This window comes from Nematolebias whitei, chromosome 11 (assembly GCF_014905685.2).
Source record: "Nematolebias whitei isolate Nwh7 chromosome 11, NemWhi1, whole genome shotgun sequence".
NCBI lineage: Eukaryota > Metazoa > Chordata > Actinopteri > Cyprinodontiformes > Rivulidae > Nematolebias > Nematolebias whitei.
Genome location: NC_056508.1, coordinates 34,759,607 through 34,772,834, shown reverse-complemented (window position 1 = coordinate 34,772,834; position 13,228 = coordinate 34,759,607). Strand labels below are relative to the sequence as shown.

Sequence of the window (13,228 nt, the reverse complement as noted above, 5' to 3'; positions counted from 1 at the left end):
AAATGCAAATAACATCTTATATATTTAGTGGACTCATTTTAGTGGATTTCTATTAAGATGTTAGTTGGATTGTTGTTGAGCACCGAGGTACAAAACAATATTCAAAACAACCTTCTGTTTTATTAAATCATGTCATATTTCGCCTAACAAAAACTTATCTACATAGATAAAATCAGAAAGAAAAAGATGGCGCATCCATTTTTTTTTCTCAGCTAGCTTATCTGTAAACAATACTTAGCTAAAATACTTTACAACTGCTAGCAGTCTCCAAACGACTGAAATATTAAGAAACATTTTACAGTAATTTTACCATGTTACTTACTTATAAAATATCGCATAAAACAGTAAGTTGAATGTTGTCTTTCTCGATCATTTTTCCGCCTTTTCAAACAGCCAACCGCAAGCGCGCGAACCATACGTTGAAGAGGCAAGCGCGTGACGATGTTTTATCCAATTTTGTGACCCATCAGATTCAGTGCCATACTGTAGTTGTAAGCGCTACTAGATACATTATTAACCATACTAGTCTCTTTTTATGCAAGACTTACTGTGGTATTTTTTTTAAATGATAATCAGGATTTAATAAAATTAAGTATGATAAAAATTAATTTGATCAGATTGCAAAAATGTGCAGACAATAAAAAACAAACAACTGCACAGGCAATTTGTGTAGTGATTTATTTTTTAAAGTAAATTATTTGTGTACAAAGTTTAGCAAAAGACAGCCCATCAACAATGATCATAAAAAAGTGACTTTTAATTAGAAATACAAATGTATCATACTTTGTTATTACACAGATACACAATACTTTCTGATTGGTGGAAAAAATAATTTCTTTATGTAATGTTTGATAATATATACATCAAAAATAACTTAATACATAAATAAGATGGCACAGCATTCCACGTTGCTGCATTGTTTTAATTGATTTGCATTGTTGGCTATTTAGTTGTGAACAAATAGTAAATTGAAGTCCTTTCATTTCTGTCTCACAAAACAATTAAAATTATCTGAGGACATCCCCATCATATTTTACATGGTTTGCTTTTATATTTTATTTCAGAAAGTTTTTTAATACAGTGCAAGTTTTAAAACTTTATGCGCTTAAGTGTTCACTCCTTTTATCTTGGGTGTGTTCGCAAGAGTTTAACTACAAACTAACTTCATTTTGCTGGCACTACTAAAAAAATTAACAAGTTGCAAGTACAAATTAACAACTTGCTTTTTAGTTAATATTAACTTCTACTAACAGTCATAAAGTGCTCAAAATACATTTTTTTGTACATTTACATTTTAGTCCTAAATGAAATGCACCATGCTGTCCTCACATTCTTTAGGCACCGTGAGTATGTAATTTTGGCAGAGTAATTTATAATTTTTCCCATCATTGTTGTCCCAGTATTCAGCCCCATTAACTTTGTATTGAATGGCAAACTCCAAAACTGCTCCAGGACGCAGGAACGGAGGGACTGGCAGATGGAAACGAAACGTGTCACAGCTAAACTCGTCCCCTCCGCCTTCCCAAGTTTTAGTGATGCTGGACACCCAAGAGGCCTTAACTTCAGCAGAACTTTTCCACTCTGTAAATGAATAACGAGCGGCGACATTCTTCACAAAGTGTAAGTTAAGGACTTGTGTGATTCCAATAATCCCAAGATCAAAGCACAAGACTCTCTCAAGACACACTTTCTGCTCCTGGAGACGATGCAGGAATCCTGGCTGGTCGCCAGGTTGTTTGGCAAAATCTGGCTTCAGGTAGGGCAGGGAAATCTCCAGGTGCCTTCCAGCTGTTATTTCGGCACCCATTAATAATTTAAAGGTTACATGATGTGGCACAAATGGATCCTCGCTTGATTTGAAAAGCCTGACATCTTCCAGGTCCAGTCCCAAAGAATCAACAAACCGAACGCCAACGCTTCTGCATCGCTTCTTTTTCTTCTCTGTGGCAGAAGGCAGGGAGCGTGACCGTTGTCGGATGATGGGTTTGGGCGTGGGCTCGCAGGTGAGAGAGCGGTGGGACTCTTGTTCTTTTGGCAGGGAAACTCTAGGGCTTGGAGGACGAATTGGAACAGGCTTCCTTATGGCATTAGGTCTGTCAGCTTGAAGCATTTCAGTCACGTTAATGATCATGCGGGGCCTTGAGACACTGCTGCAGCTGCACATCGGCTGGTCAGGTTTGGAGGGAAGTATCCTATCATGGTCAATAAACCACCTCCTATCCATTTTCGACGAGGACTGTGCCCACCTATTAAAAATATACAAAATAAAAAAACAAACAAAACAAAACAACAGTTGCGATGCAGCATGAGTTATTATGGTTACAGCCAGTCAATAAAATTAATTGCTCTAACCTAAAGCAAATGTGACTTTTATTTACAACACGGTTGGATCATGAAACTATAATAAGCTGCTGACTTCATAAATTGTCAGAAATAGTGGGCGTGTACTCTGTGGGAGTACGTGACTGAATGCACAATCCATTGTTGACAACAGCTTTTTACTACATCTCAATAACATTAAATGTTGACATTACCTCACCGTATATAGAGAGATGGGGAGCGTTAGTTGCACTTATGACGCAGGTTGAAGTCAAAAGCTAGAGCCTCCATTTAAAGTAATGTTTAGCAGAGCTGCGCGTTTTCGCTCGTCATGAAGTCTACACGGTTGCGTTTAATCATGACCCACTGATTTGTAAGTACTAAGAGCCCCCGGAAACCTAGCATAAAGTATATGGAGATCTGCAAACACGCGCGCAGGTACCAGGAACAACATACGTCCCAACGTTCCCCCGACGCCTCATGGGTAATTGTGTCATTTTACGTTAAAGTTGCGTTTGTGTAAAAAATACATTTTGAGTTTTCTTTCTCGCAAATCATTATGATAGTTTCTATAACATGAATAACATATTTTACGGTAGGTATTATTTGGAAAAAATGCGTTTAAAGATTACAGTAATATTAAACGTTACGTTGGTACTTCAACTCCCATGATGCATTTGTTCCGCTCTGACAGCGGCAGCGAGCCCGTCGCAGCAGGTAAACAAACCTATCTGACAGGGGAAGGCGAGCCAAACAAAGCGTCCGCGCTGTTTTTACCGTGTTGCATTTGTGACGGCGAAAAAGATGACAGTTGTAACAGATGAGCCTCTGTTGTCGGTAGTCGATTAACATTTTGTATTTAAACTGCGACGTAGGTCGACGACAGAAATAGTCGTGGGACGAGTAAACCGCTGCAGCAGAGCGAGGAGGAGACGGTTTATCCTCGCACGATGCACTGCAGCACATTGGAGAAAATGGGTTATTTTAGCCATATCCTCAGACTCGAGTGTCTGTTCCGAGATGTAGGTTGGCTTCTTTAGCTACCGTTTGAATAATAAAATAAAAAATAAAAAACTGCACTGGACCCGAATATCCCCCTGCGGTGCAGCATCATGGGACCCATCATGCAGGAGCGCACCGCATCCACAACACTGAAGCGCGTCGTTTCCAAGGAGAAGATACGAGTTAAGAATACTGAAAATAGCGGACCAGTAGCCAGGTAGGCAATGTTTCTATTCCATATTTTATAACTGACTCAACAAACCGGCGGTGTCGTACATGCAAGCTTGACAAATAACTGTTTCCCCAGTTCAAAGAAAGGTAACAAGACGAAGAAATTGGTGAGCCCAATGAAAAATGGCCTCCCGGGACCAGGTCAGGATAAGGACACAGCAGCACCGCACAGGGTAAAGGTTGAATGAATGTGACAAGTACTGTGATGACTTAAGACAGGTAAATGAACCTAAGATGTGCAGAGACCTTTAAATGGACAGGTGCTCAAACCTTAAAAATGGCCAAATAGAATAAACTTTAAAGACGTATACAGTATAGATTATATCATTCACTCCATGAATTGCTAAATTTAAGCAATTCAAGTTTAAACAAAATGCAAACATGATTATGTCCAAGTCTCATCTAGTATTTTTTTTAACAATGATTATGAACTCCTGTGTAGCTTACCATCACTACACAGTGGATCCACAGGAATTATAACAATAATAACTCATATCTTCAGTTGTTTTGTCTTTTAGAAGAATATCTTTATTCTTGAGCGCTCCTTCATCTAATCAGGAATTTGTTCCCTTTATCACATGAAGGAAGCTCCTTTTGTTTTTTATTTACTGGTAATCTGCTGCATGAATATAGTAGACATGTTTCTGTAGTAAATTTAAGATTTACATTAAAACCAGAATGCACTTATGTTTGCATATAGGTTGTTTATAGTAGCCTTTGTATTAAATGCATACATAATTATGTCATGGGGCCATGGAGAACCAAGGGTTGGTAAAAGTCCATGAAATATTTAGTAGTGTTTTTTCATCTTTCTGCTCTGCTCTTCCTGTTCTTCTCTGTTTTACACATTCTAAAAGGTTATAACCATAAAAAATAAAAACTAATAACTAAAAGGGTAAAGTTGTATCTTACACTAATACATATAAAGTTTATCCTTTGGCAAACTGTTTTCATAAGCATTGTGTTGTACAAAAACATTTTTAGAAATATTGTCCCTGTCTAAACAGAAGAAAATTATCTCATTTTTTAACCAACATTTTTCCCCTTATGAAGCAGCATCACTCTGCTGCTGCAGAGACAGGAGACAGCTCCTCATCCCCCAGCTCTTCTCCATCTTCTGCTCTTAGAGGAAAAAAGGGACTAAACTCTGTGACCAAACTCAGACACCATACAGTTATCATCAGGGATGAGAGCAAATTACACACATGCTGAGCATAAACGGCCCACAGTGATGGGACAAAACATGTAGTTTGTAGTTAAACCGCTGACAAACTACTTATATTAAAAACACAGCCAGAGGTTAGGTGTTGGTCAGATAGTTGTTTCTGTGATTTAATCCTGACTTATATTTTTTTTCATTCTTCCCTCCCATTTCTCTTTGTTTGTTCTGTTTTAAGCTGCTCTTTAAGAAACCCAAAGGAATAAAGAAAAACAGAAACTAACTTCACATCAAACACTAAAGAACGTGCAGACTGTAATCCCTACTTACCAGCAGTAAAAGTTGCTCTCTTACATAATAAAATAAATTATAATATTTCTGTCTATTAGTGTGAGTCTGTAACTTTTCAGCAGCACAGCAGTAAAAAAATGACACTCCCTTCCATTCCCACATTCCCTAGACTATAACAATCAAAGATGAAGTGTTGCTGACAAAGTTTTTTTACAGGGTGTTCCATCTAAAAGTGGGAGGCTGAAGTCGAGCGCTGCACGAAATACAAGTAAAGTCTCCAGGTAAGAGCCGAGATGTGTATTAGTTCTGAATGCTTCTCTTCAAGTATGGCAAATCCCTAAATCCCCAAATATCATTTCCATAAACTAATCTGTCACTTTACAGTCCTGAAGAGGAAGGAGATTTGAGACCTCAACTTCGAAAACACTCAACTTCACATAGAAAAGAGGAAAAACGAGAAAGTCAACAACGGATGTCACAGTGCAGCAGTGAGCACCTTCAAAATCGTCCAGGGATGGGGAAAAATCGTCGAGCTCTGTCTTTGCCTCTCTCGCCAATATCAGGGCTACGACACCTGCCAACTCAGGCTCTGACGTGCTCCCCAGCCCCCACTCCAGAAGCAATACAGCATCATTATAACCACAAAGAGGAAGACTCTGACAGTGCCAGCGACCTGTCAGACTCTGAGAGGCTGCCTGTTCTGCCTTCACCATGTACCCCATGCACACCACCTCATCTCAACCTCCGGGCAGAGATCATCAACACTAATGATTTCCTCCCAGACTTTCCAGGACCCCATGGGGCAGTGGGGGATGAAGATGAAAGTGAAAAATCAAACTACAATTACCCAGACTTTCTGCCTCCTCCCTTCAACAGCTGGAGCCTGAGACAGCTGGCTGTGTTTCTTCACACAGAGGGTCGTGGGGCCCCACCACGGCCTAAGCCAGTGGGGCCTTTAGAGAAGTACCTGGAGAGGTTGTTGCAACTAGAGTGGCTTCAGATTCAAACAGTGCAAGCAGAGATCAGCCGTCCACCTGGAAGCCGTACAAGACAGCAGGGGTTCCCTTCTCAAACCACTGCCAGGCCCCACACAGCCCCATCATCCCGACTCAACTCCCCCAAAGGGCTGCGGCACAGCTCGCGAGCATTCCCGTTCACACCTGTCAACAACCCACCATCACCTGCCTCAGCCCAGCACCAGCTCTCCCACTTTCCCGTGTGTCCACACTGTCACATTCGCTACCCACTGTGCAGTGGAAGCTGCTCTGCCTACGCATACCAGCGCCACTCGCGTCTCAGTCCACTGCTGGAGCGCAAAGTGCGACCGGGTGCAGGAGCAAAAAGAAGCAGCAGCGAGACCCGAGCAAATTCCATAGAAGGTAAGAGCCCGGGAGCACAGGGCGGAGGAGAAGGAGGGGCCCGGACACCGGTCAGCCCTTCAGCAGGGAAGAGTCATCTCAGGCACATGCAAGCATCAGGCAATGCCCGGAGGCAACCCCAAGAAATGGTCACCAACCAAAACCTCAAAATCCAGGTGAGGAAAAGTCAAGTCAGAGCTCACTCTGAGACAGATGTTAAAAAGGAATCTGGTGGAATTAAAACCCCGAGTGCAGAGAAACGGGGATTTGCCGGGATTAAGAAAGAGATCGTCTCCTCTAAGAGGGACGAGAAGAACTGTCAAAGAACTGAGGCAGGAGGTCAGACCTCTAAACCTGCCATGAAAAGAGCTGCTAAAGACCCAGCATCTCACTGCAAAGCATCGCCTAGCAGCCATAGTGTCCTTAAGCAAAACAGCAAAACAAAAAATGTGCACTTTGTTGCAAAGTAACCCTTATAGACCTGAAGTTGTGCTTTAATTAATGGTTACTTGGCAAAGAATCTTAAACCTATGCTTGCTTTTCGTGTAATCGGTTGAATACTAACATGCTCTAACTGTTCTACAGCGGAATAAACGAGTCATTGTTGTGAAGCCTCCAAATGTTTGGCACTATCAGCAACTGAGCAGCTATATAGTAGATATAGACCAAATGTGATACACTTCAGTCAAATTGTATAGTTATATGCATAATGCTGGGCAGACATAAGACCATGAGCTCAAATAGGGTTATTAAAACCATCTTTATGTACATGGAATTTTATTGCACTTCCTAAGTAATCTCATATTATAATATAAATATTAAAACAAAGAAGAAATAAATATACAACTGGAGAGCTTTGAGTATAAGTAATTCATAGTGATGTTCAACCCAGGTCATTGCACTTTGGTCATCAAATAATCCAGCAACATTTGATGTTGAATGTATTTATTTTCAATGGTAGTACTTTCTTGAAAAATTTTTTTTTTATTATTATTTTGTGCCTCACATTTTAATATATGATAAGTTTAAGTATCTTTAGCCGAAAGAGAGGCACTGCAGCGTAGCGTGAATTGTTTGAGGCGTATCGTCATGTTTTTACATTTTTGGCTACAAGGGCTTTTCTCTTTAGAACAGCTTGAACTGTAGTCTATGAGATGCTGTATTTTGCATAGAGCCGACATCGTCCTGTCGTTGAAGATGGTGAATTGTTTGCTACGACTAAATGGATATTTTTCCAGTTTTTATATACCATAGTTATATTTATGAGAAGTGCCGTTGTTTACTTGTGTCTGTCTTTGCCATTTTTCTGTTTACATCGTCACACACAGAAAGAGAACTGTTCGGTCAAAAGAGCTGAATGTAACTTCGTCTCCTGTGCAGTCATGTCGGTGGAATTTCAACACATCAGAGCTGTAACATGGCAACGTTATAAACTTGATTCCACTGTATATGTGACTGTAGGAATGTTTTAACTAGTGGTGATTTATGTTTGATTTATTATTTGAATTATAAGAACAAAATGTTGTAAAATGTGTTGTATTCTGGCTGCACCTATTTACTCAACATCCATGTAAAAAAAAATAAAAAATAAGCCATAGGTCAGAAGCCAGGAGGAAGGGAGGGGGAAAATATTGTAATTGTGTACACAACGTCATCGTGCACGCTGAAAGATGGTATTTTCTCACTGTGGAATGCAAGCATTTGTAAGGCGTAAAAATAAACGTTTTTCACACACTGAAACTGATCTTGGTCATTCGTCTAAAAACCGATTTTGAAAGCTTTCACTAATTTATTTTATTCCTGGATGTGATTATAGCTTCTTCTGAAATGGGAATGGCTTTAGAAGTTGTCGAAGCTGCTTCTCCCTGTCATTCACACACCCTGCAACAAAAAACAAGTACATTTTCAGGTTAATAATGTTATGATTCCAACAGTTATACATAACCGCAGGATAAATTACTACCGTATCAATGTAAATGTTTGTCAAAATGTCATGCTTGGCTTTTTTTCCTAACCCTAAATATGAGATATATTTTCACCTCATTAATTCTGCATTAACTGCACTGTGAAGTTACCCAAGTGTGTGTTGGCAGTGAAACACAAGCTGCTAAATGTTTGGAAGTTGACGTCTTCTCTATAGACAGGCCCACTGTTCCACATGAGATCATAGCCTCCCACTCTCTTCTCCTTGCCACTGAGCCTAATGAGGAAAAACAATCCGTCAGAGACCTCACCGTCCTTTGGACTGCTTTTATCTTGTGCTCTGATGGTATCACAGCACATTGTTACAGTGTGTTCTTGACGGTCAAGTGTCCTGGAACACGACCTCAAATTATTGTTTATAGCTAGTAGTGTTTTTTTTTTTTTTTTAACTCTTAACAATTGCAAGAACAGAAATACTAACACTTTGTTTCCTCCTGACAAAAAAGTGAATGCAAGATAAAAATGAGCCATTTTCGTTACCTTCCCTCCATGTCGACAACATTCAAAGTGTCTTCCAGCAGTCTAAACTTCATGTCGTAATCTTCTTGACTACTGTGTGTATGCGAAGGGGAGGCATTCACCTCAATTAGCCACCTATGAAGAGAGAAGTGACGGTCGGAAAACTTTTAATTAGCCTGTTGAGTCGAGACAAGAAAATCAGGAAACCTTTAAATGATAAGTTGTTGACATCCTGTTGCATGCTCAATAATCCAAGTAAATCTAACAAGGTTGAAAACGTTTCGTATTTTATCCAAAACTGATGATTGCAGACAAACTGAAGACTGAATAAGTTTTGGGGAAAAAAGACGAATCGTTTCAGCAAAGAAGAATCCTTCCAGAGTAAGTTGTTGACATTTGAATTACATAAAGCACTTTGTTGGGTTTGTGCCATCACATAAACATTGAAGTTGTGAGTTTATCAGTAGTATTCCAGCAGAGGTTTTGCTTTGCTTGTGGGTAGATATTCAAAATGAGCACTGCACTATTCTGTGCCCATTGATGCCTTCACACTGGCTGCTGCAAAGAGAAGATGTGTAAGAAAATACACTTTGATGACACTTACGGTTTGAGGTTCTGGTCCAGTAATATGTCATAGCCATAAAGCTCAAAGCAGTGTTTGTCATTTATAATGATCTTTTGCACACTCTGTAGGCTTCGGACAAAGATGTTATCCATCTCCTTAAAGACGGTTTCAACCACCTCTCTGCCATGCTTGGCAGTCAGGTATCTTCGGAGCTGTTGTAGCTGCCATTTACATCCCTTTTAAGCAAAATATGTAAAGGTGTAGTAAAATTAGAATGTCAATATTAATGTAACACACGTTATGAAAAAATAAACTAAGTGACAGGTCGTTTTGAAGTTTTTAAGATACACACCTTTTCTGGATTATAGTCAGGTGCTGTTTTTTGAACAGACACGTTGGTAAGATGCATGTCTGGAAAGGTATATTAAGGAGAACTTAGAAGTTTAATGAACATCTCATTAGAAATTGGGTTATTCCAAGACATACTCTAATATTAGCAAATGAAAAAATTGTCACATAAAAAAGGATACACTTGTCATCAATGGTGCTCAGGGAAAAGTGAGTGCTCGATAAGCGGGCGAAGCCATCTCGATACAGCCAGACTTTCAAGGGGTCATACTGAAAAATAAAACACGTGAAGATAGTATAACAAAGTAAAATTACACTTTGTATAAAACTGCAATATCCAAAGCTCTAAACGTACCGATGTGACTAGGACATAAACTCTCATATCAAATTTCCTGCCTGTGGGGGGCACAAAGCATTACAAGTTACAATGGATACCTCTTCTTATGGATTTTGAATAAAAACAAATTTATTTTGGTTATTATTTCAGTTAATTACCATTAATTAGGTATGGGTTCTCTATATAGCGTTGCGCTACATAGTTTTCCACATGCGCTGCCTCCTTTTGTTCTTCTGAGCGGGAATTGTCCTGTATAAGCACAACATTATCAGTTACAAAAAGTAGGTGTGCATAATTTATGTTTTCATCATCTCCTTAATTTGCAACCAGTTCATTGGTAAAATAATTCTACTACCTTACTCCAGTCCATGATGTCTTTCAGTTTTCTAAACAGGAAAATCCCTTTGCCTTGAGATTTTCCGACCTAAATAAACACAGGTTGTATGATTATGTTGTACGATCTTAGAGCAGTATGGTGCTGTCACTCAAATAAAGAGTAAAATATTGTTTTATTTCACAGAGTCACATTTGTGCTCTTTAGCTCACCGGCTTCATGATCCAGGTGCTGCCAGGGCTTCTATTGAACTCCTCTACAAAGAGATGATACTCCCTGGGCAATGCAAAGGTGGAGGGGAAAAAATCACACTTCGAAGCTTCCGTGCGGCCAAAATCCCTTTCGAGATTTTTCTGGTACCTTTTAAGGTTTTTCACCAAAAGATTTTTGCGTGTCAGCTATCAAAAAAATAATATAAGAAAAAAATAAACCATGAAACATGGTTATATTTGTTGCTGTTTATGGTCACAATAAATCGCTGCCTCACTTCATAATGGTTGCGAAAGTGGTTTATCTTGACATTTTCCTCCATGTATGTGTGATCAAAATTCTCCCTGAGCCAACCTACATCACACCAGTTGAAGTCCCACTCTGCATCACTGTGAATTAAAAGAACAATGTTTAAAGAGCCTTAAAATACAACCATGTTACCAAGATGATGACAAACACACACCGCTGCACTGATAAAGCTTTTTCTACGTCTTCAACTCACTCTTTGACTTCAACCCAGTTGGGTCTTTGGCAGAGAACATCTTGAATGGTGTTGATCAGGCCACATTTGTAACGAACACAACTTCTTCCATCTCTGAGCAGACGCATGAACAAGGTCACTGCTGCTAATAGTGCGCTTGTTGAATCAAATATTAAACAATTAAAGTACCGGTATAACAACATCCAACATACCTGACTTTTGCCATTGTCACCTGTTCCTTTTTATCCAGGAGTCTGTAAGGGTTATAAAACCCATAGCTCAAACTTCCTAAATGCAATACTTTTTAAATCAAATCAAGTTTGTGGTTTGTGTGTGTGTGTGTATACATATATATATATATATATATATATGTGTGTGTGTGTGTGTAAAAAATACACTAGCTTGAGATATACATTTATTCTATTTATTACTTTAAAGTCTTCAAACCAGATGATGATATTAGCATATCGTTTAAAAGGTTATATTAAAAATACACCAACTTCTAATCGTAGAGCAGAACAATTCCTGCTCGTCTATCGACTATCGTCATTCTGTAAAAGTTAAAAACAACAATATGCACTCTTATTTTTTACCTTGTATTTTGGAATGAAAGCGCTCACCACAAATCAGTAAACAGTTTAAATTAAAATATATTTAAAGCTTCAAATGGATGGCAAACTTAAGTTAGCAAGAGTCGCGTTAGCAAGTAGTTACGTTTTTGCACGGTTGTTGTCATGGTAACCTCGAAAAGGAAGATTGTCCCAAGGCGTTTTCCGTAGCATCCATGTATCATTCATCATTACGGAAGATATGATGTAAGAAACCATTTTTATTTCGTTCTTTTTGAACTAAATAGCTTGTTTATTGTGTTGATTGTATTTTGTGGCTCTTCCAGACTCTTGAGCAGAATGGTGTCATTCTTGCGGAAGTGATAAGAAAAGTGAATGGATGCTACACAGGAATAATACTACAGACTTTAAAAAGATAAAATACATAAGCCTATGTTGTAAAAACTATATATCTAACTATTCAATGTTAAAAAAAAACTAAACTAAATAGAAAGTTGTTTTCTAAATGCAATAATTCTAATACAGTATTGCAAATTGACCACACGAGGGTGTCCAAACATCATATAAGTAAAAAGACCATCTATCTATTTAATTTTAATCTTGTTTTCTATATAAAAATAACTGTAACGACACTCACTCACTTCTAATGCTAAATAATGTAAATATCTCTATAAATAACATGTGTATATCCTCATTAACATATACAGTAGCTTTATAAAACAAACTTAAACAGAGTGTGTGTGTTCATGTTCAACCACTGATGGTAAACAAGCCCTAAAGACAAATGATTAAACAGAAAAGTTTATTGTGAAAAGGATATCATAAAAAATGTCTGCCTTGGATCTAACAGGTTTGGGCTTGATCTTTTGTTGATGACAGGTTGAGGTTGTACAGCTCATTGATAAATCACTCTTCCTTCCATATTTACTCATCCCTAACAACTTAAGACCTATGGAGTGCGACTAAATCCTGTCTATTCTCAGTCTTTATAAGCTTCCTTAAAATGCTTTCAGGTATGGTTGATTCTGTGCTTTTTTGTAATAGTAATAAGGTGGATTTAGGGATACCGTTTGTTCTGCCTCTGAAGCTCAGTTCCTTCCCAGCTCATCAAATATTTACAGTCATGGTTTTTAAATCCTTGTTTGAAAGAACATAACATGCCTCAGATTCCTGTGGAAAGCTAAAGAAATTGGCACATTCTGTATTTTCTTCCTTTTACAATCTAATCCATAAACACCATTATCAAGACTATTATGACCAATTAAAAAAAAAATCCCTCTTAATTAAGGAACTGAGAGTGGAATTTCAATAAGTGTGTGGCCAGAAACCACAATGTCTTTAACTGCACTGGCTGTGTAAAAAGGCTCCAAAACAAAACCGTGTCATAAAACATTCTTGTTGCATAAATATTATATACATACACACACACACACATACACATACATACATACATACATACATACATACATACATACATATATATATATACATACATACATATATATACATATATATATACATACATATATATACATACATACATATATATACATATATATATATACATACATATATATACATA

General features: G+C 38.3%; 3 protein-coding genes across 3 annotated transcripts; 1 reads left to right on the top strand and 2 right to left on the bottom strand.

The window, feature by feature from the left end:
- Nucleotides 1–1,300: 1,300 nt before the first annotated feature.
- ppp1r3da (protein phosphatase 1, regulatory subunit 3Da) lies at nt 1,301–2,566 on the bottom strand. The gene is made up of 2 exons (XM_037684255.1): nt 2,535–2,566; nt 1,301–2,246 (listed from the first exon to the last, which is right to left on the bottom strand). The coding sequence occupies exon 2, from the start codon at nt 2,222–2,224 to the stop codon at nt 1,301–1,303; it is 924 nt and encodes a 307-aa protein (XP_037540183.1). The 5' UTR covers nt 2,225–2,246; nt 2,535–2,566.
- A 448-nt stretch (nt 2,567–3,014) lies between these two features.
- On the top strand, nt 3,015–6,940 carry fam217ba (family with sequence similarity 217 member Ba). The gene is made up of 4 exons (XM_037684254.1): nt 3,015–3,538; nt 3,629–3,725; nt 5,219–5,283; nt 5,387–6,940. Exons 1-4 carry the CDS (start codon nt 3,432–3,434, stop codon nt 6,828–6,830), a joined length of 1,713 nt encoding a protein of 570 aa, XP_037540182.1. The 5' UTR covers nt 3,015–3,431; the 3' UTR covers nt 6,831–6,940.
- Nucleotides 6,941–8,114: 1,174 nt separating this feature from the next.
- On the bottom strand, nt 8,115–11,205 carry ttll9 (tubulin tyrosine ligase-like family, member 9). The gene is made up of 12 exons (XM_037684253.1): nt 11,099–11,205; nt 10,874–10,985; nt 10,599–10,784; nt 10,408–10,476; nt 10,211–10,301; nt 10,071–10,111; nt 9,898–9,985; nt 9,720–9,778; nt 9,407–9,603; nt 8,824–8,937; nt 8,436–8,560; nt 8,115–8,241 (listed from the first exon to the last, which is right to left on the bottom strand). The coding sequence occupies exons 1-12, from the start codon at nt 11,203–11,205 to the stop codon at nt 8,171–8,173; spliced, it is 1,260 nt and encodes a 419-aa protein (XP_037540181.1). The 3' UTR covers nt 8,115–8,170.
- Nucleotides 11,206–13,228: the final 2,023 nt, after the last annotated feature.